At 33.5% G+C, this 22148-nt stretch overlaps 1 protein-coding gene across 2 annotated transcripts in view; it reads left to right on the plus strand.

The window, feature by feature from the left end:
• Positions 1–22148, plus strand: part of LOC149728645 (WD repeat-containing protein 64-like) — a 26672-nt gene continuing 4524 nt past the window's right edge. The window contains exons 1-27 of one of the 2 annotated variants that reach the window (XM_089888744.1): positions 1–3218; positions 3986–4116; positions 4408–4510; positions 4977–5083; positions 5658–5687; positions 5953–6006; positions 6902–7064; positions 8043–8151; positions 8509–8649; positions 8914–8990; positions 9394–9578; positions 10273–10357; positions 11056–11210; positions 11762–11885; positions 12644–12762; positions 13584–13730; positions 14279–14368; positions 14464–14508; positions 15272–15405; positions 16306–16504; positions 17212–17274; positions 17816–17964; positions 18322–18440; positions 18875–19064; positions 19722–19928; positions 20509–20644; positions 21188–21259. In XM_089888744.1, coding sequence (XP_089744870.1) covers positions 3065–3218; positions 3986–4116; positions 4408–4510; positions 4977–5083; positions 5658–5687; positions 5953–6006; positions 6902–7064; positions 8043–8151; positions 8509–8649; positions 8914–8990; positions 9394–9578; positions 10273–10357; positions 11056–11210; positions 11762–11885; positions 12644–12762; positions 13584–13730; positions 14279–14368; positions 14464–14508; positions 15272–15405; positions 16306–16504; positions 17212–17274; positions 17816–17964; positions 18322–18440; positions 18875–19064; positions 19722–19928; positions 20509–20644; positions 21188–21259 — 3288 coding nt within the window. In that variant the 5' untranslated portion in view covers positions 1–3064. The remainder of the gene's footprint in view (positions 3219–3985; positions 4117–4407; positions 4511–4976; positions 5084–5657; positions 5688–5952; positions 6007–6901; positions 7065–8042; positions 8152–8508; positions 8650–8913; positions 8991–9393; positions 9579–10272; positions 10358–11055; positions 11211–11761; positions 11886–12643; positions 12763–13583; positions 13731–14278; positions 14369–14463; positions 14509–15271; positions 15406–16305; positions 16505–17211; positions 17275–17815; positions 17965–18321; positions 18441–18874; positions 19065–19721; positions 19929–20508; positions 20645–21187; positions 21260–22148) is intronic. The other variant, XM_089888745.1, reaches the window with a different exon arrangement.

Raw genomic sequence — 22148 nt, forward strand, 5'->3', positions numbered from 1 at the left:
ATACAGCCTATTATTTTGGAGTTTTTTTCTTATGCATGACTGTAAACAACCCAAGGAAAGCCAGTGGCTTTATTCAAGTGCAGCTATGTATATTGCCCAAGGGACAAATATGCACAATGATTGTACTGTCTGTCTAGTTCTAGTACTATAGTTCCACCAGAGGTGGTCATTTTACCAGCACCGTGGCAAGGCCTAACTTTTACCCAGAGGTAATGGGTTCAAGAGCCGTCGCTGCTACCATTGTGAGTGAATGTCTTGGGCAAGACCATTTACAATAATTGCTTCAACCCAGAAGTCACTAATTGGTTGTAAAAACTCTTAGCCATACATGAAAATAAAGAATAAAAAAACGTTAAGTTACCTACGTGGTAACTCGTAAGCAGGCACGGAGTACACAACAAAACACCCGTCTTGTATACCTACCGTCGTTACATCACCACGGCGCCACGCGAGGTTGAATTGATTACATTCATTCAAGATGAATACCGTTATTATATATATATATAGTAGGGTGGGGGAAGATGGGACACCTGTTTATTTTATTTTCTCTTCCAATTTGGTAGTAAGCAAAAAAACATTTAAAGAATTATGAAACTGTATGTTCACAACTCCCATGCACCATTGTTAATTGTTTAAAACACGATCAGGATATTTGGATATTAGTTGCTAAATGTGTCCCATCTTCCCCCTCCCTACTATACATATTATCCCATATTTCGTGATCGTGTATTTTTTAAGTCTTTGTCTCCTCTTGAACGAAACGTAAAAAAGATTACCAAAGCCTGTACCATCTTACCCCAACCTGCTATACGCCGGGTTGAAAAATCTCGTTTGTTCCACCAACAGGTAAGTTTTAACGATCATATATTCTATTGTAAGACCAAAATGTACAATGTTGTCTTCGTAGTAAAATCCTATTTGTAAGGCGCAAGTGATTGGAAATAAATACAAGATAATATTGAATGGTCTCGTGAGTCCCTTTAAACCAGACCCAGCTTTGTTAAACCGTATATATATGTCGAAATATCTAGTGTAGTATAGGCTATATGTGGATTTCGAGACACCTATACAGGCATTTTTCGGCGGGCTCTTTTCCTCCGACCAACTCCCCAATCGGCGTTATGATTCATCCTGGGAAAATGTCGGATACGAAGCTATAACAAAAATGGTGCGTATTGACGTGTTAGTGTGAATTTTTAAATTAACCAAAGGTCGATGTAAGAATATAGCTAAACGGAGTAAAGTTTGCCTTAATGATGGCAATCTGAAGACGTCACATACGATAAGCTATATAGTAAGGTGGAGGAAGATAGGACACCTTTTCATTCTATTTTTTTCGTCCCATTTGCCAGTAAACAAAAAAATCCCTAAAAGAATTATAAAACCGTATCCTCACGACTCTCATTGTCCGTTGTTATTTGTTTAAAACACGATCAAGATGTTTGGATATTATGTGCCTTATAGGTGTTCCGTATTTTCCCACCCAACTACAAGACTGAATACTACTGGAATAAGATGAGAAGCCACCTAATATTTTATGATCGTATTCTTAACAATGCTCTTTTGGAGTCGCGGGGCTGCGGTTATACAAGTCTGTAAATCTTCTTTGTTCACTACCCTAAGATACGAGAAAAGAGAATATAAACATTTCCCTTCTTATATCCCCACAACATTTTACTCAATTATCTTCTCGTGGACAATGTGGCACCAGCACGGGTATTTCAATTACCTGATGATGGTATATAGGCTACGGAAATGTATAGCTGGAGAGAGCTGTTTTTATGTATGTGGTCTGTCAGCAATTGAGTACTACAAGTATAAAGATCGGCTAAACCCAATCTTAACCGACAAAAAGTCAAATTTCCCGGGCTTTTGTAGACGTTTGCGAATATAATTTTCGAAGCTGCTGCTCACAGCAAATGTCGACACGAAACACACAAAATCACTTCGGTCCTTTAATTACAAAAATTATAACTTTTGTACAAGGTATCAGTACTGTTATATTAATTTACCTCAGCTTCGTTTTACATTAATTAACTAAAACTCTTCGGTTACATTAGCTGAGATAATCGCTTTAATTAAAATTAATGCGGATTTAGCTAAAATGAACTGGATTTTACAGCAAAAGGACGGATCGTACAGTTTTCTTATCTTTAAAGGTAATTAGTTAGTTGAAGTGTTGCTTCGTATACGCCTTTAAGGAGGTGTCAATGCGTCGTGTTTTGAAAACAAAAGGAAAATATCGCATGTCTAAAGCGGATCACGCTTTCAAGGACAAAGAAATTGGAAAGGTTTACAATTGTAATCGAATCAGTTAATTCCGTATTTTGAAAGCGCAATAGTGACTTCGGACTGCTATAGATAAGTAGGGCCTATGTAGCTTGTGTTTATTTGCACTGAGCTGAAGACGAGCTGTAAGTTGTTGTAGTAAACCCAAAGCCGTGTTTATTCAGGCAACAATCGGATAAGTGCCTTTATCCATTCAAGAATAACTGAACAGAAAAGTAAGGCTTTGAGAATACATTTGTTTACTTGCTGCTGTAGGGCCAGGTACTCGAGATATTGTAACGTTAAATCCATTACAACTAAGTTTTACTTGCCTTTCCATTTAAAAACCGTTTGATGGAAATGTTTAGTTTTTTACGCGTTTCCACTCAATTTGTATTTTCGCCACATTCCTGGAATGTAGGTCGTATACTTGCGTATCATTTAAGCGGATTTTTTGCGACTGCTGCTAACTTTATGTGAAGGCTATAATATAGTGATTAGAATTTCATATAATAGGGTGGAGGAAGGTAGGACACCTTTTCGTTCTATTTTTTGTGTCATTTAATGGTAAACAAAGAACATTCAAAGAACTATAAACCGGTGTTTACGACTTGCATAGACCGTTGTTAGTTGTATAAAACACGATCAGAATATTTGGATATTATGGACTAAAGGTTTCCCGTCTTACCCTACTAAACATTTACTAATGTTTTTTTAAACACAACTTACACAAAGACTCAATTCTGCTTGTTTATAGTAATTAAAGTTAAAAGCTATACAAACTGGGAGCAATAAAATGATAGAAGCACAACCTCGTCCAACGAATTCAGGGCGGCCATATTCGCTGACAAGCTTTCAGTCAAAGTTGGATAAGTTTCAACAGTTTATCGCTAAAGAAACTCTTCAAGACTCTACTGCAACGACGGATGAAAAACGTCAGTATGTTAACGGTAAGACGAGCCATTCCTATTGCTAATTAATGCAGTTTACAGCATGTCTGGTAAAGTCGCTGTCGTTGCAACTAAATACAAAGTAGGGTGGGGGAAGATGGGACATGTTTTCATTCTATTTTTTGTCTCATTTGGTAGTAAACAAAGAACATTCAAAAAATTATAAAACCGTATCCTTACGACTCCGATAGACCGTTGTTAATTGTTCAAAACACGATCAGAATATTTGGATATTATGTGTTAAAGCTGTCCCATCTGCTCCCACCCTACTATAGAAGGGTGGGGGAAGACTGGACGCGATTAGCACAAAATATCCAACTGTATTGATCCTGTTTTAAACAATTAACAACTGCCTATGAAAGTCGTGAGGATACGGTTTTATATTTTATAATGTTCCATGTTTACTACCGAATGGGACGAAAAGTAGAATGAAAACATGTCCCATCTTCCCCCACCCTACTTTGTATTTTTGATTATACGGAACTCATTTACCCATGATGGGGCAACAATGGACATTGTTGCTCTTATTAAGACCTTTATAACTGAATGGCACAAGTTTTAAAGCTTTAAGCTGCTACCATTTTTGGCCTATACGTGTCTTTGGGCATGACATTTAACGCCACTAGCACTTACAATTTGGTCACAATTAGTTTGTTCATTTTTTCACTTGCATAGCCCGTGTTACTAACTTCTCCGTGTTACTAATTAGCCCAAGTAGGTATGGGCACAGCCCCTGTTAATAACTGGCACCTTTCATTTGCAATCAGATAACCTTCGTTACGAATATTTTTGCGAGAGAGTTCGATCTTTGTTTGGGGAAGACATAAAATCACAAGACCTAAAAGCAATTCATCGCAAAATAAGTACGAACCCGGATGCGCGGATTGATTGGAGCGAGGTGCGTTACCTGTGACATCACAATTCCTATCTATTATAATTATCTCGACTTAGGGGGGTTTCGAGAAGCTATGACGACGGGACTTTCCAATATTATTCAAAATTAATGTAGGAAATTTTAATATAAATGGGACAAATTCGATTTTACTAAACTCCTGGCAGTGTTTTGCATGTTCTGAATATTAAATAATGAATTTCGTGTAACAAATCCTATTTAATGCTTAAGTTTACAGCAAATTTGTATAATGCCATAATCATAAGTTCATAACGCTGTATTAAACATGATTGACAGGTTTTTGGTTATTTTCAAGCTGAAAATGACATTCAAGAGTCGGGTAGTGATGAAATTAGTGTTTTCACTGTTTCAAAAAGAAAGACTATCGGTGAAGCAGCTGGTAAGCATGTTGCATGTATACTACAACAATAATATACTATTATTGTATGTGCCGTGACACAGTTGGTTAGCGCGCCTGCCTCTAACCCAGAGGTAATGGGTTCAAGGCTCTTCGCTGCTACCATTGTGGTCGTATCTGTCCTTGGGCAAGACACCTAATGCCAATTGCTTCAATCCAGTGGTCACTAAATATAAAAACAAATGGAAAAAAATTCCCCAAAAAATAATAAGTGATCACCCACAAAATAACACACTTGGTGACTTGTAAGCTGGCACAGGTTGTATCTAACAGAACACCCGTGTTTAACGGCTGTCGTTTGCCGGCCATGAGAGGATAAAGTAAGTTATAACTATTCATCCACACTTGTTTATCTTAAGGGCCTGGTGTGGTAACTTCTAACTTGATGATATAACAGATACTGTATTGACTGTAAATGATACTTTTTCCCATAAAATCCCTAATATAGGTGACAAAAAGCGAAGAGATACCATTCAGTGTGTCATATATTCGCCAGAATTTGACATTTATGTCACTGCGTCACAAAAAGGAGCTCTCTCATTGTATAATGGCAAGGTAGGTTTATAAACAAAATATTTGTTTAAGTTACCTAAGCCGTGGCAGAGTGATTAGCATGCCCGACTTGAACATTGAGGTTATGGGTTCAAGACTCGTCGCTGCTACCATTGTGGGCATGTGTGTAATTGGGCAAGACATTTAACGGAAATTACTTCAAACCATTTTTAATCTAAAAAAATAAGCACATTTTTTAATCAAAAATAAGTACCAAGAAACAAAGAAGAAAATAAAAACAACAGCCATCCAAAAAAACAAATTAAAAAAATACAAAAAAGTATTCACCCACAAAGAAACATGCATGGCAACTCGTAAGCTGGCACGAGGTGTATGAAATAGAGCACCCGTGTTATAACAACCGCTGTTTCCCACCCTGCGAGAATAAAGTAAGTCACATTCATTCATACATCCTATATATTAGCTGCGAGAGCATTTGTCTTATTCACCTACAAAGTTAAACATGCGGTAACTTATAAGCAAGCACAAGGTGTATGGAACAGAACACCTGTATTATGAAGTCCTAAAATGCATTGTTATGCAATAAATTTTAATGACTAATCTTATATTTTTACAGCTTCGTCTTCAAAACTGTATTGACATTAATGTGAGTCAAATAATTCTGTTTATTTTACTTTAATATTAAATTTTATGGCTTGGTTTTGTTTATTACCCTATTATTAAAAATTTAAAAAAAGTTTTTTTTTTGTATTTCAATTTTAACGACTGTCGTTTTAAGGCCCATTTGGTTTAATTTTGGTTTTGGCCAATTTGGTTTTTCTTGGTTTTATTTATTCTGATCTTCGTTACCGCATTGAAACAGATGTATAAAAATGTATGTTATGTAATTGTGTTGTAATTTTTTGTTCCAGGAATCTGCATGGATGACAAGCTGTCAGTATTTACCAAAGTTGCGGAAAGTCATTGTAAGTTCAAAATCAATTACAAACTATTATTAGGCTGCGAAAAAAAACAACATTTTTCAACCATGTCTATTTAAATATATGCCTCTACCATTTGTAAGCGTATGTGTCCTTAAGCAAGACACTTAACGGCATTTACCAGCGCCGTGGCACAGTGGTTAGCACGCCTGCCTGTAACCCAGAGGTAATGGGTTCAAGTCTCGTTTCTGCTACCATTGTGGGCGTATGTGTCCTTAAGCAAGACACTTAACGGCAATTGCTCCAACCCAGTGGTCACTAATAAGTTGTCATAATTATCAGCCATACATAAAAAAATAAAAAACTGTGCCAAAAAATAATCACCCACAAAGTAACATACATGATAACTCGTAAGCTGGCACGAGGTGTTAAACCCGTGTTATAACGACTGTCGTTTTTCGGCCACACGAGGATAAAGTAAGTTAAATTCATTCATTGCTCCAACCCAGTGGTCTCTAAAAAGTTGTCAAAATTATCAGCCAGACATAAAAAAATCATAAAAAAAACAATCAAAAAAAAAATGCCTACAAAGTAACATACTTCATATCTACACGCGAAGATAAAATAAGTTACATTTCATTCACATTTTAATAGTTTCAATTTAAAAATTTTTTTTTTTTGTTGATTTAGCATTTTTACCTTTTTTCACTGATTAGGGTTTAAATATGTTTGTATTTGTTAATCGCTATTTGTATTGTTTTAACAAATAAATAGTTTTTTTTAATTTAAAAAAATATTATCTAATTATTACCTGTTACATTTAAAAAAAAATCTAATTATAACCTTGTACTTTAAAAAAAAATAATATCTAATTATTACATTTCACCTTTTAAAAAAAATATCATCCGATTATTACCATGTTTTTCTTTTACCTTTCCAGGCTACTACAGAACGTAGTATAATTATTTGGGACCACAGAGCTAAAGGACAAAATCAGTCTAACATCCATGTCATTAAACCATTAGAGCATTCGCCACAATGTATGTGTCTGGTGGAATGCGCTGATGAGCATTCTGATGCTCTGCTTATTGGAGATGATGCAGGTAATAAGTGTGATTATATTAATATTGTGTTTATGGTAATGAATAAATTCTGTTGGAAACACTAAACACAATTATTACGCTCTCGCCATTACGTCTTTCGTCCTTAAAAATGTCTTGCTTAGTTCACTGTTTTTTTTTGTTCGCGCATGTCTTTGTTTAGAGATTGGACTGTGGGCTCAAGACATGTATGACCTGAGCTAAAGTACAACAGCAATTGAGATAGTATGGGTTGTAGCACTCTGGGTGTTGCGGTAATGGGCCAACCCCGGCCTAAATCTCAGGTCCCATCTCGGGGCAGGCTATTGGACCTTACCCACTAAGAATAAAAACGTGGTACTATATAGACATTTTACATAGGGTGTCATGTGATGTACTAAAAACTAAAACGGCGAAACTGCACATTGTGTTTTCTTTAATTTTGTTCATATTCTAATCTATTAAAATAGTTGTTTCCATATTGTGATTGAATTTGCAAGTGATTGCGAATATCAGACTTACATTCTTACATTAATTAATTTATAATAAAAACAAAGCATGTTCTTTTTCTACGTCAAAAATGTAGTGTTGTGGTAGTAGCCCAAAATCTGGATAATTAGTAAGTTCTATGTCAAAGGACCTCACCCATATAGAATAGAATATAATACAAACAAATATTCAGTTTTTTTATAATTAAGTTAGCATTATTAATGGTTTAAATGCTGCTACAATGTGTTGTCCAAATTATAAGCCATGTCAAAAACAAAAACCATACACAAAGTTGAAAACTTGAAAAGTGTGGTAACTTGTAAGCACACAAGGATAAATAATGGTGCAAAAAGTGCGCGTCTAAGAGCGATGCGATCTCGCAGCACCGGCCGCACAAAGGACTCATTGGGCTTTCTGGGTGTTGGGGTAATGGGCCAATCTGGCTTAAATCACAGATCCTTGACAAGGACCTCACCCATAAAGAATAATAATGGTGACATAATTGCATTTCAGGATACATCAACCTGATACATCTTACACACAATGACTTTGTCATTAAAACAAGCAACGATCAACCTCGTGTGGTCAAATACAACCTTATTGATCCTACAACTTTAACTATGTAAGTTTTATATAGTTGCGTTGTTGCACAAAGTGCCTGTTAAAGGTTATGGGTTCAAGGCCTTCCACTACCACCACTGTGCGCATGAATGTTCCTGGGCAAGTTAGTTACCGGTAAAAACGGTATTTTAACCCTGCAGTACCTTATAAATTGTCCAAATTATTAAAGACACAAAAAAATGAAAAAAAAATCCAAAAAACAAATCATCCACAAAAGTCACATACCCTGTAACTCGAAAGCGGGGTGTATAAAACAGAAAACCTTATAACAGCTGTCATTTTCCCAGCAACATAAGAATAAACAAGATACATTTTTTTTTTCAGTGCATAGGCATTAAATACAAATCTTTTTTTACAGTCCAATAGTTCGTCGTAAGTTCCACCAAGATTGGGTGTTACAAGTGAAATATTTACCGGATTTAAAAAGTTTTGCGTCATGTTCGCCTGGAGATCGAACGTCATTTGTGATCGCATCCATGAAACGAATGCATGATACCAGGTTTTATACTCTATACTTCATTGTCATATTAGTCTTTAGGTTTTCAAGTCTTACTGACTTTGTTTTCAGTTTTAAACTGCTATCGTATTCTGTACACACTTAACGGAAATTGCTTTAACCCAGTGGTCACTAAAGGACTGTCCAAATTTTTAGGCTATGAACACTCGTGTTATAACGACTGTTTTATTCAATTTTGTTTTATTTCCCCTTTTGAGATTTTTCCAAGACTCTTTAATACTAACAATTGTAATTTATTTTTGACAGTTCTGTAAGTGAATTGTCCATCCCACGAGGAGTGAATGCATTCTGCTACTCTGAAAAATCGAACATTTTTGCTACTGGTAAATTTTGCTCTCATAAAATTGTAAAAGCATCTCTTTGAAACTAGACAAAAAATGCGTGTGTCCTTGGGTAAGACACTTAACGGCAATTACTCTAACCCATTGGTCGATTTTTGTTACAGGTAGCCAAATTTGTAAGCCATACATAAAACATCCCCGAAAAAATAATCACTTACAGTTTAAAAAGTTACATACATATAGTAGAGTGGGGAAAGATGGGACACCTTTTCATTTTATTTTTTTTAAGAACATTTAAAGAATTGTAAAACCGTACCCTCACAACTCCCATAGACTGTTGTTCATTGTTTAAAATGTGATCAGGATATTTTGATATTATGTGCTAAAGGTGTCCCATCTCCCCCACCCTACTACAACTCAAGTTTATTTTTTACTTTCATTTTAGGTGGAGTGGATAAAACCATTCGAATCTGGCATCCAAATATTCTTTCTCGACCAACAGGCAAAATGTTGGGTCATTTATTCACAATTGTTGACATTGTAATGAATGAAAAAGATCAGCACATTATCAGCTTATCAACTGCCCGTGTGTTTCGTGTTTGGGATGTGCATACCCTTGCCTGTTTACAGGTAATTTTGTTAGCTAATAAGAATACTTAAGTTTTTAAAATTTTTATAACAATTTTTTATCGAGATTTCTCTTATAACAAATTTACAGGGAAAAAAAAAAAAAAATTTGCAACTAAAAATTAAATAAAAATATAGTGGAAATTTTTTATAGAGAATCGCATTGAGGAATGCAGTAATTTCGTTACCCTATGATATCATAATAAATAATAATTACTGATTTTACACCTAAAGCAACTTTTCATGCTGTTATGTGTCTATGCAAACCAGCCATTGAAAAGTTGTTTTAAGTGTACAAGAAAGGTGAAAATACGTATGATGTCACTTATGTTAAAAGAAAAAGTAAAAAAGGCTGCAATTTTTTTCTGTTTAAAAAAAAGTGGATTTTCTGTTAAAAAAAGTGAAAAAGTTGGAAGTTTTACCGTTAAAAAAAGGAAAAAAAAAGAAAAAAGTTGGTGTCGGCTGGACAGCTTAAACCTTACTCTTATGGTTTAGTCAAACTTCTGAAGGTAAAAACTGGTGGGTGGATTAGGATTCTTCCATACATTCAAAAATCAGTCTGGGTGTTGAGGTATGGGACCAAATTTTTCCTAAATTCTGTGGCCTAACGGACCCCCCATATTAATATATTGGACAGAGAAAAGTAAAAAAAACAATTCAATTTAAGCAAAGTTAAAAACCTTTTTTATCCACACAGGTGTTCACCGATAGTGATGGAAGATCTGGTGAAAGAAGAATATCAGCCATGTTGTTTGATGGGAGGAGAGATAGACTATTTACAGGTTTTTAAGCTGGTTTAAGGTGGCTGTACACAGTATCCGGAATTCGTCCGTTTTGTCCGGATTTCGCTGCAGCATGAGGAATTGGACATGGGTTTGCATACGACTTTGCATGCGAATTTGCACGCCGGATACTATGTACAGCCACCTTCAGTTGAATTTTTACTTTTATACTTTTTTTCGGAAATGCAATGTGAATCTATAACTTTACGTCCAATTTGAACGTATAATGATCGTAAATTTAAGTGTATTAAAACCTTACAAAGACTATAATAACAGAGCTTAATATATAGCCTTCATGCATGCCGTCAAGTATTGCTATTAGAAATATGAAATATGTATATATAGTCTCATAGAGCTCTTTATTATATATAATATATTTTTTATATATATTTAAATTAAAAACACCAGATTTGGACTTTAGTCATTTTCAAATATGTTTTTAAGTAACATGATTCAACATAATATTAAAATCTTAGTGTAGAATTTAGAACATAATTTAATGTAATTTTAGTTTCTTTTCTTTCTAATTACAGTCTCATCCAAGATTTGTTTAAGTTGTTTTTTGTGCCACTGCATCTAACTTAAAATAAAGCAAATAAAACGAAGTTTCTATTTATGAATATATAAGTGAATGTAACTGTATATCCTCACATGGCGGGCAATGACAGTAGTTGTAACACAAGTGTATCTCACATTAGGTTCAAGTTCACTTGATTTGTGGCCAATGACACGCACTGTACAAGATTCCATGTCGGTCCCCCACACACATGATCACCCACTAACTACTGTGGTTCTCCATACTTCTGTCTCGCATTCTCATGTGTTAACAGTTTGCTCAGAGTCAGTTTTAAAGGTATTTTCTAAATAAGGATATTCATGCTTGAAAAGACAGATATTTTATATACCACAAGATTAATTTTGTTGGTAGGGTTGGGTGTTGGGGTAATGGGCCAATCCTGGCCTAAATCTTAGGACCCATGGCGTGCCACTTTTGGAGACATCAGTCTTGGTGCTTGCTTTAAAATTAAATCATTTAATTTTTGGTTTTTGTTTGTTATTTTGATAACCAGCAGCAGGGGCCTTAACAGCAAATTAAAGCCCCAAAAAATACCTAAATTTGGCGCATTTTAATTACTGGTTTAAATTCACTCAAAGTTGTATTTTTTTTTCTTTGAATTTATACCATTTTTTTCTTTAATTATCTTGTTTAAATACTACTCTATTTTTGTACAAAATTTCTTTAATTTTTTTTATAAAATATGTTCAAAAAAAATAAAAAATATATATACGTACCTTAATAAACTTTAGTATAAATTTTTGAACCTAATTTTCGCAAAGTTGAGTGAGGAACCCCTAAAAAAAATGTTGTGTTTCTGACTTTTACCTAACTGTTTAAATACCCAGGTGTGGGAAATCGAGACTGGCCGGCAAATGTATCAAATAATGGAAGCCCATGGCCCAAATATTGAAATAACTTCCGCTGCCATTAATTCTGATGGAACGAGAATGGTTACTGGGGCATTTGATGGTATGCATATTCATTGTAAAAAAGCACTTTTTTTATAAAAATGCATGAAATTTTTTTTTTTTTATCCTCGCGTGGCAAGGCAACGCAGTTATAACAGTGATATTATATTTCAAACACTTCGTTCCCGCTTTCAAATTTCAAAGCATGAAATTTTGTTTGTGATTTTTTTCTTGTATTGGTGAAAAAATATACAGTTGTGACTACTGGATTGGAGTAATGAGCATAAAGCGTATTGTCTAAGGACACAGGCATCTACCTTGGTATTATTATGCTTGAAATTTAACAGTACAAGTCATGAGCTGTGACAACTGTGTTGTTGCTGCAATCGCATATGAATGTTACTTAAATTAATTTTTCCTCGCCTGGCGGGAAAACGAAAGTCGTTTTAACACGAGTGATCTGTTTCATACACCTCTAGCCGGTTTACAAGTTACTATGTATGTTACTTTGTTACTACTCATTAGTGACCACTGGGTTGGAGCAATTGCCGTTAAGTGTCTTGCTCAAGAAAATATACGCTTTTGGGGGGTTTATAATAATTATAATATTTATACACAAAGTTAAGGTGGAACAAACTGAAACACAGCTTACGAGTTACCATGTATATAACTTTGTGGTGATTATTTTTGAGGGATTTTTTTCTTTTTTTTATGTATTGCAGATGATTTGGACAACCCATTAGTGACCACTAGGTTGGGCCAATTAACTCTTCATAATTATTCTCATTCTACATATAAACATAATGCATATTTTCTCAGGTTCACTGAAAGTGTGGGAATTTGGGAATGGGCAAGAATTGAAAGGTTTCACTTTGGAAGATGTGAAAGAAGAAGACCAATCTGTGTTTTGGGTTGCTTATGTTGGTGAAAAAGCTCAAGTAAATTTCGTCGCTTTTTATTATTCAAATTTATTATTTAATTTAACAAATAGACTGTTACTGCTAAGCATAGGTGTTCTGAAACAGGGTCTTAAAAAATCCTTTACAAAAAAAATTGAAAGTGATATACAAAGAAAAGCAAAGAAATTTAAAAATGCTATACAAAAAAAACGAAAAATAAATTTTTACAAAAAGTAGAGCAAATAATCAACGTAACCTTTATCTCTACATAGCAGAGCAACTTTAAAAGTTTTAACCTGTTGTGTTTTTATATACACCTTATAGAAAAAAAGATGTAAAAACTACTGTTCAATAAATGAATGAATGAATGAATGAATGAATGAATGAATGAATGAATGAATGTAACTTACTTTATCCTCGCGTGGCCGGAAACCGACAATCGGTATAACACGGGTTTAACACCTCGTGCCAGCTTACGAGTTACCATGTATGTTACTTTGTGGGTGATTATTTTTTTGGATTTTTTCATTATTTTATGTATGGCTGATAATTGGACAACCCATTAGTGGCCACTGGGTTGGAGCAATTGTCGTTAAGTGTCTTGCCCAAGGACACATACGCCCACAATGGTAGCAGCGACGAGCCTTAAACCCATTACCTAATGGTTACAGGCAGGCGCGCTAACCACTACGCCACGGCGCCGGACGTAACTTGCTTTATCCTCGCAAGGTCGGAATGTTACAGTTGTTAAACCCGGTGTTCTGTTTCATACACCTCGTGCCAGCTTACAAGTTACCAAGTATGTTACTTTGGGGGTGATTGTTTTTTGGCAAATTATAATAATTATACTCAAATTTAAGGTGGCACCAACGGAAACTTATGAACAAGAATCTGAAGAAACAGAATCAGCAGATAATGATTTAAATATCCAGTTAGCTGATAAAGCATCAGATTCACCAACTCGTATTATTGCATTTGGATGGAACAACAAGTTAAGAATATTCAAGGTATTTGGCATATACATTCTAAAACTAAAACTAAGTTTTCAAAAATTACTTTTTTTCATGATTTTAATTTTCTAATTATAGTAAATTTTATCTTTCTTAAATTTTTTTTTCTTCCCAAAATATTTTTAAAAAGTTATTTTTTCTAATTTTTTAGCAATTATACCTTAATTACCTTTAGTAAAAAAAAGTTTCGAAAAGTCTAAACTCGGACTGATTAAAGTGGAAAAATAGTATGAAGTCTTGTAAAAAGTGTGGTTTACTGATATATGTAAAATCTTATAATATAGTAGGGTGGAAGAAGGACAAGACCCCTTTAGAACATAATATCAAAATATCATTATCGTGTTTCATGCAGTTAACAGCGGTCTATGGGAGTCATGAGAACACAGTTTTGTAATTCTTTAAGTATTTTTTGTTTATTACGAAATGGGATAAGAAAATAGAATAAAAGGTGTCCCATCTTTTCAACTTTACTATATATATATTTTTTTTAATGGCCTAAACTTACCTATATTTAAAATACCCCAAAGTAAACTTATACCATACAGGACGATACAGAAGAAGATGACTTGATTCTCGTTTTGCAATTTAATGGAATTTATGAATGGCCTTTGTTATCTGAATCCCCCACACCCTCAGTAAGTAAATGAAAATTGTAATGACATTTTTTTAAATTGCTAAAAAAAATCTTTTTTTTTTGGAAAAAATCATTTGTTCCATGTTTTTTTTTTAGGAACAAGAAGCAAGTAATGAAGAAGAAGAAATTGTGCAAAGAAAGGTAAAAACTTTATTTGTTCATAATGTATTTTTTGTAATATTTTTTTCCAATTGCTTGGTTATCTATATTGCTATAATGTGTCTATGTTACAGTCCGTACGGGTAATGGTTAATTGGTTGTTATTTTAATATATTAAAATAAATAAAAATTATGTTATAGTAAGGTGGGGGAAGATGGGACACTTTTTCATTCTATTTTCTCGTCTTTTTTAGAAGTAAACAAAAAACATTAAAAAATTAAATAAAATCGTATACAATCAGGATGTTTAAATATTATGTGCTAAAGGTGTCTCGTCTTTCCCCACTCTACTATATGTTTTATGTTTGGGACATTTTTATTTCCATTTTTATCGAAAACCTATAGATGTTGTTTTTTTAGTTATTCGTTTCTGCAGAAGCATCTCAAACATATAATTTTGCTACAGCCAATTAGTATATGTTTAAAAACTACAGCATGGTTTTTTAAAATTTGTATAGTACTGTGGCTGGGGTAAGGTGAGACACCTTTTGCACATAATATCCAAATATTCTGATCGTGTTTTAAACAATTATCAACAGTCTATGGGAGTCGTTAGGATACGGTTTTATAATTCTTTGTATGTTCTTTGTTTACCACCAAATTGGATAAGAAAACAAAATGAAAAGATGTCCCTTCTTCTCACATACTATTTTCATAAACTGTACTATAATTTATAACTTCTATATCAGCTATTAATTAAGTTTTGAAATTAAAAAAAAAAGTTTTTAAACTAATTTTTTGGCAGATTGACGTTTTGTTATCCAACGAACTCACTCAGTGCATGCTCATGTGTGATGTTGATTCAAAACTTCTTATAACTGGATGCTGCAATGGAAATATTGTTATGTGGGATATTGAGAATGGATCGGTTACAAACATGTAAGTCTTAACCTATTTTAATACAGCGGAAACATCAATTATAATTGAAATATAAATATTATCTTTTTATCACAACATATTGAGTCATTAACACATACATTTGACTTCTGCCCACTTACGAGTTACCAAGTCGTCTCTGCTACCCTTTTGTGTATGTGTTCTTGGGCAAGACACTTAACGGCAATTGCTCCAACCCAGTGGTCACTAATCGGTTGTCTAAATTATCAGCCACATACAAAAAAAATCCAAAAAATAATCACCTACAAATTAAAATACATGGTAACTCGTGAGCTGGCACGAGGTGTAGGAAAAAGAACATCTGTGTTATAACGACTGTTGTTTTCCAGCCACGCGAAAGTAAAGTTAGTTACAATTAGTATTCATTAATGGAATATTAATATCACTTATTTATCACTCCTTGGTGAGTCAGCAATACATACATTTTACTTTGTGACTTCCTTACGAGTTACCAAGTATGTAACTTTTGTATAAATATATAGTAGGGTGGGGGAAGATGGGACACTTTTCGTTTAGTTTTCTCTTTCCATTTGGTAGTAAACAAAGAACATTCAATGAATTATAAAACCATATCCTCACGACTTCCACAGACCGCTGTTAATTCCTTAAAACCCGATCAGGCTACTTGGATATTATGTATTAAAGTGTCCCATCTTTCCCCACCCTACTATATAACAACTTTTGTATAAGTATACAATAACATAATTCAGTTTTTTATTTTATTCAGTTAAATTTATGACAAACGAATAACCTTTCTTTTAAAGTTTTAATTTCATGTATTCTATTATTACTAAGATTTTTTTAAATAAAAGAAAATTAGGTTGGGTTTTTCGATTTTTGTTTCATAAATATATCATAAATAAGAAACTGTTTTTTTTATAGAATCGAGTTTAGTAAAGCAGAACTTGCGAGTAGCTATGAAAGTCATCGTCATCGAAACAAAGAGCTCTTCCCTCATTGTGTTAACGGGATGCTTATCTTGCTCCACGTGATCTTCCGTCCTGATCCGGAGGAGCTCAAGAAAAGAAGGAAACTGTTGAAGCAGCAGAAGATGGAAAAAGAAATGGCTGAAGATGAAAATGTGGGTTTTTAAAAAAAATAGAACAACTTTAAGTCCACTCAGTATCATAAAGTAGAATACTGACAATTTAGAAGAATTCTTGAAAGAAAAATTAATTAGAGTTTATATCAATTTCATCATTTAGTTAAAACGCTCCAGACTGTACATTTTGAGATTCAATCATATAATTTTGCATTTATTTTTTTAAATATTTATTTAGTTTAAATCTCTGGTAATGTTTAAATGGTAGCGGAAGTTTCTGGCTTATATATATATATATATATATATACATATATATATATGGCAATTTTATTTTAAATGCAAGTCATGCTAGTCATATTTTAATACACTATATACAAATTGGTTTAAAAATTATAGGTTTATTAAGTTAAAACCTTGCATAAAAACTCAATAATGTCACAGAGTGCTTTAAACTACAGACTTGTATGCAGCCATCCCCATTTTAACCAATCAAATCGCTCGGTTACGCTTATTTCTATAAAACACATATCCAAGCACTATACCCATTAAGTCGCAAAAAAAATAACCCATAACCAAAGCAAAATCGAGCAATTTGATTAATTCTAAACTGAAATGTCTGTATAACAGTCCTATTTTAGATATTTGCTTACAGTATTTTTGCCTTTAGCATATGCTATAGTTTGTATAACATGTCCCATACATAGTTTATGGTGTGAGTTTAATTTTTACAAATCTTTTTTTTTTAGAAATCCTTAGATGAGGATGACAATAATGATCAAGCAGAAGAAGAAGAAGAATTAGACATTCAGGTAATTTTTAAAAAAAAGTTACGGAAAAAAAAATGTTTTTTTTGCAAATAGGGAAGACTCATAGTTTAAACGCCAGGGGGTAAAAATACTTTGGTAAAATTGCCAAAAAAAATTGGCTGCTAAACCTTCTAAACACAAAATAGTAAAAATAAACTTGTATTGGATTGTATTTAGTTAAAATAAATTAAATTAAGGTATTCCAGCTCTTGTTAAAACTTCTTAAAACAACATTCGTTAAACATTTCTGTTTTGTTTTATACACCTCGTACCAGCTTAGGAGTTACCATGTATGTTACTTTGTAGGTGATTATTTTGGGGGGGATTTTTTCATTTTTTTATGTGTGACTGATAATTTGGACAACCCATTAGTGACCACTGGGTTGGAGCAATTGTTGTTAAGTGTCTTGCCCAAGGACACATACGCCTACAATGGTAGCAGCGACGAGCCTTGAACCCATTACTTCTGGGTTGAAATCAGGTGCGCTAACCAACTGTGCTATGGCAATCTTAGTTAATTATCCCCGATTGTTCTTTCTGCTAGGAGGATGGTAGTGATTCAAAAGATCATGAAGATGATGATCACGATCATGAGTTGGATCATGAACTTTTCATGAAAGATGAGCCGATAAAAATGGTGGAAATAAAATTTCCAAAAGTGATCGCATCTTGCCATCAAGATTCACACATTAGGTAAATAATTTGTTGATGGAAACTTAGAACGTCGTAAATTGTGTAGCACAGGTTAAACTGCACAAGTTATAATTTAAATAGCACAAGTTATCATATTATAGCACAAGTTAAACACAAGGTATCTGGCTGAGTGGTGAGGCGCTTGCATTGTTTGTAACTTAATAATATTAAGTTTAATATTCAACATTAATAGGCGTATGTGTCCTTTGGCAAGACACTTAACGTACATTGCACCAAAAACAGGTTGTAGCACCCCGTGGGTCAGGATAATGGCCAACTTTTGCATAAATCCTACATTCGTGCTGTAGGACCTCACCCATGTAGAATAGAATGAAAGTAAAAAATGTTTATTTTTAGATTTTGGTCGCAAAGTGGCGACCTTCTGTGCTCTGTAACTCCAATGATGCGAATCTTGTCTCCGCTTACTTGCTTGTGCTGTGATGAGTTCGCAAATCTTATTATTGCCGGAGATGCAAGTAAATATGAAAACAAAAAAATTCAAACAATTTAAAAATAAAAAAGTTTTTCGTAATCATTTAGTAACAGTTATACTACAACTAAGTTTTTTTTTATATTGTTGTGTGTAGCCTTAGTATGGTTTTTTTTTAACTCAAAAAAACTCTTGTATTATCATTTTAATCAACAGATGTCAAAATGTTTTTATAAATATTAATGTTTTACAAACTTCTTTATTAAAATAAATGTCCCTGTTACGGTCATTTAAAAAAGTGTATATATTTTTGGGGTGACCCTATATATATATATATATATATAGGCATATATGATTTATGCATAATTTTTTGGCTTTCTGAAACTTTTTTTTTTAAATAAATATTTAGCGTTTTTTTTTGCTTTTTTAAAATAAAATTGGGGCGGGGGATTTTTAAACGGTAAAAATTATTTTTTACAGAGGGTTATGTCATTGTGTGGGAAGTCACTGAGTTTCTACAAAAAACCACAACAGTTCTCTCTCAGCCTGCTAGGCAGGAACTAGTGAAGCAAGTTGTATGTTGGAGAGCCCACCTTACAAAAGTTGTCAGTTTATGTTTTGATAATAAAAGCAAAGTCTTGATTTCTGCTTCATCGGATGGCTCTGTAAGGTAGGTCAAAATTTGTCCTTTTTTAAAGAAAACTAATTTTTTTGCACAGATTTGTTAAGGTTTGCTATAAAATTAAATCTTAAGAACATTTAAAATACTAAAATTTAGAATAAAGCGCCAAAATGAAACATTAAACCGAAAATAAATTTATCATTTACATTTACGCTACATTAGTTTGCCACCACACAGAAAAAAATTCGTTAACAAATTACATATTTGGTAATTTATAAGCAGACATGAGGTATATAAAGCAGAACACTGATGTTATACCTTCTAAAGTTGCCCCACCATATGTGAATAAATAAGTGACATTCATTCATTCATTTGTAGAGTGTGAATAAGTGACATTCATTCATTCATTTGTAGAGTGGGAATAAATGACATTCATTCATTCATTCATTTGTAGAGTGCGAATAAGTGACATTCATTTTTCATTCATTCATTTGTAGAGTGTGAATAAATGACTTTCATTCATTTATTCATTCATTCATTTGTAGAGTGTGAATAAGTGACATTCATTCATTTATTCATTCATTCATTTGTAGAGTGTGAATAAGTGACATTCATTTGTAGAGTGTGAATAAGTGACATTCATTCATTCATTCATTCATTTGTAGAGTGTGAATAAATGACATTCATACATTCATTGAATTACAGAGTGTGGTATCCTCTCCGCGGACAATACGTTGGTTACTTTGGTCAACATAGGATCTGGCACATTTCCCCAAACCCATCTGTTCCATCCAGTCCTGTACTTCCTTATGACATCACAGAGACACCTTTGAGCACCGTGAATGTGAAAGCTACGAGACGTAAACCTCAGAACAAGAAATATGACTACCCGCTTGTGTTCGAAGCAGAAAAGTACATTTTTTATAAACTAATTCCTTTTTTTATAAATAAGGACAGAAAAGTTAATTTTTTTACAAATTGTTAAAAATATAATCCCATTTTTTATAAAAAAAATCCTTTTTTTAAATTATAAATGGTTTTTAAAAAATTAGAAAGTTTTTCACATTTTACATTTCCCTTGTAAAGTTACGTATATTCTATGATTTCTTAACTAATAAAATTTCTACGAATTGCTTGTTTTTTCTTAACTACGATTTCTTAAATACAAATTGCTTGTCTGCTATGTGCAGTTACACACTTTTTATCCAATTAGTTGTACATAAGCTTCATATATTAGTTTTTATGACTGTTGTTTTTTCTTTTCATTTTCTTGCTTTCTTATTTAATAATTTCTCTCTTATTGAAGAGACAAATTCAGCTTTTTAGCTATGTTATATTAAGAAATAAATTCAAAATTCATAATAGCCCATTTCTGTGCTAATCCCTATGTTGTCTGGATCCTCACCCATCTAGAATACAATATAATGTTTCTTCAATACAAGTCACATTATTTGTTCAATTTTTTTAGTTTTTAATATAATTTCTTCTACAGATGGCAACCTTTTCGTAGATCAGCTTATAAACGTGAGCCCACCCAAACAGAAACAAACCAGCTTCCCGTGCAAAGCAATTTGAATGTGATTGAAATTCGAAATAAGAAATTTTTCAGCGCTTTGGTAAAACCAAGAGTAAGTCAACTTCCGTTTATCCTCGTTTAGAGCACTACGGTAGCAAAGTTTTGGAAATATTTTAAACAAAAAGACAAGATATAGCGACAAAACAACAGCTGTTAAAATACGCTTGCAGTTAAAAACATATTTACATTTAGTTGGAAGAAAATAAGCGTGGTCGCTACACCTAGCGGACATACAAGCCATGTATTTTAATTAAGTTAAAGTTCTAATAGAAACAAAAGCTTGCATAAAGACACGACCCGAACAGTGTTCACTTATTTATACACTTGCTGGGGTAACTTAGAGTTATAACACAGATTTTTCTACATTATGTAGTTGCTTCATACACCTCATGCATACGAGACACGCTTCAATAATGGTAGCAGAAATAAGCTTTGAACCCAGTATTTTTCAATTTCTATGCTCACAATTTAACAAATAAGACAATGCTAGTATAATGTATATGACTGTAAATATAATTAAACACTACTACGTGATTATCCTACACCTTATTCAAGTTTTAACAATTTTTTATATTTTATTATTCTTTTTTTTCAGGCTGATAAAAGTGGATTAGAATCTGACAAGCCAATTGATTCAGATACTGGAGCAATCTTCCACCATTTACCTGTAAGTTAAATCTTCTGCTTTGATAAATGAAAATTAATTTTATGTAGTAGGGTGGGGTAAGATGGGACATGTTTTATTTTATTTTCTCGTCCCATTTGGTCGTAAACAAAGTATACCCGCAGTACTATATAATGTTTTGATAGGTCTTTACCAATTGATGTCTATATTTAAACAATTTTTATGTTAAGTACTTTATATTGGCGTTATAGAAAATATCTCTGCAAAACAGTTCGCGCTATTCTATACAGGTAAAGTCCCATGGCAAGGCACGCAAGAAGACTGGGATTTAAATTACATGTCTTCTACTTTATAAATTTCATGATTTTTTATTGATCTTTTTTTGTGTAAATATGTCAAAACATAGTTTGAATTCTCATTGAGTAAAAAAGATAAAAAAAGCAGTTACCGGTACGCGGTCTTAGCTGAGTGTTTAAAACGCTTGTCCTGTAACAACTATATATAGTAGGGTGGGGGAAGATGAGACACCTTTCACACATAATAACCAAATATCCTGATCGTGTTTTAAACAATTAACAACGATCTATGGGAGCCGTCAGGATAAAGTTTTATAAAAAATCGTTGAATGTTTGTTTACTACCAAATTGGAGGAGAAAATAGATTAAAAAGGTGTCCCATCTTCCCTCACTCTACCATATTCGGTCCGGCGCCGCGTGGTTACCGCGCCTGCCCATTGCCTAGAGTAGACCTCAGGGGCATAAGGATCGACGCCACCATTTTGGTCGTGTGTTTCCTTGGGGCAAAGCACTCAACAATAAAAGCTCGGTTATGCTTTAACAAAAACGTCTTCCCTCCAAAATTAAATTTCACAAAGTAATATATGCGGTAATTCGTAAGCGGCACGGGGTTTATTTGAAACAGAACATCCGTG

Source organism: Ciona robusta, chromosome 11, assembly GCF_009617815.1.
Source record: "Ciona robusta chromosome 11, ASM961781v2".
In the NCBI taxonomy this organism is placed as follows: domain Eukaryota; kingdom Metazoa; phylum Chordata; class Ascidiacea; order Phlebobranchia; family Cionidae; genus Ciona; species Ciona robusta.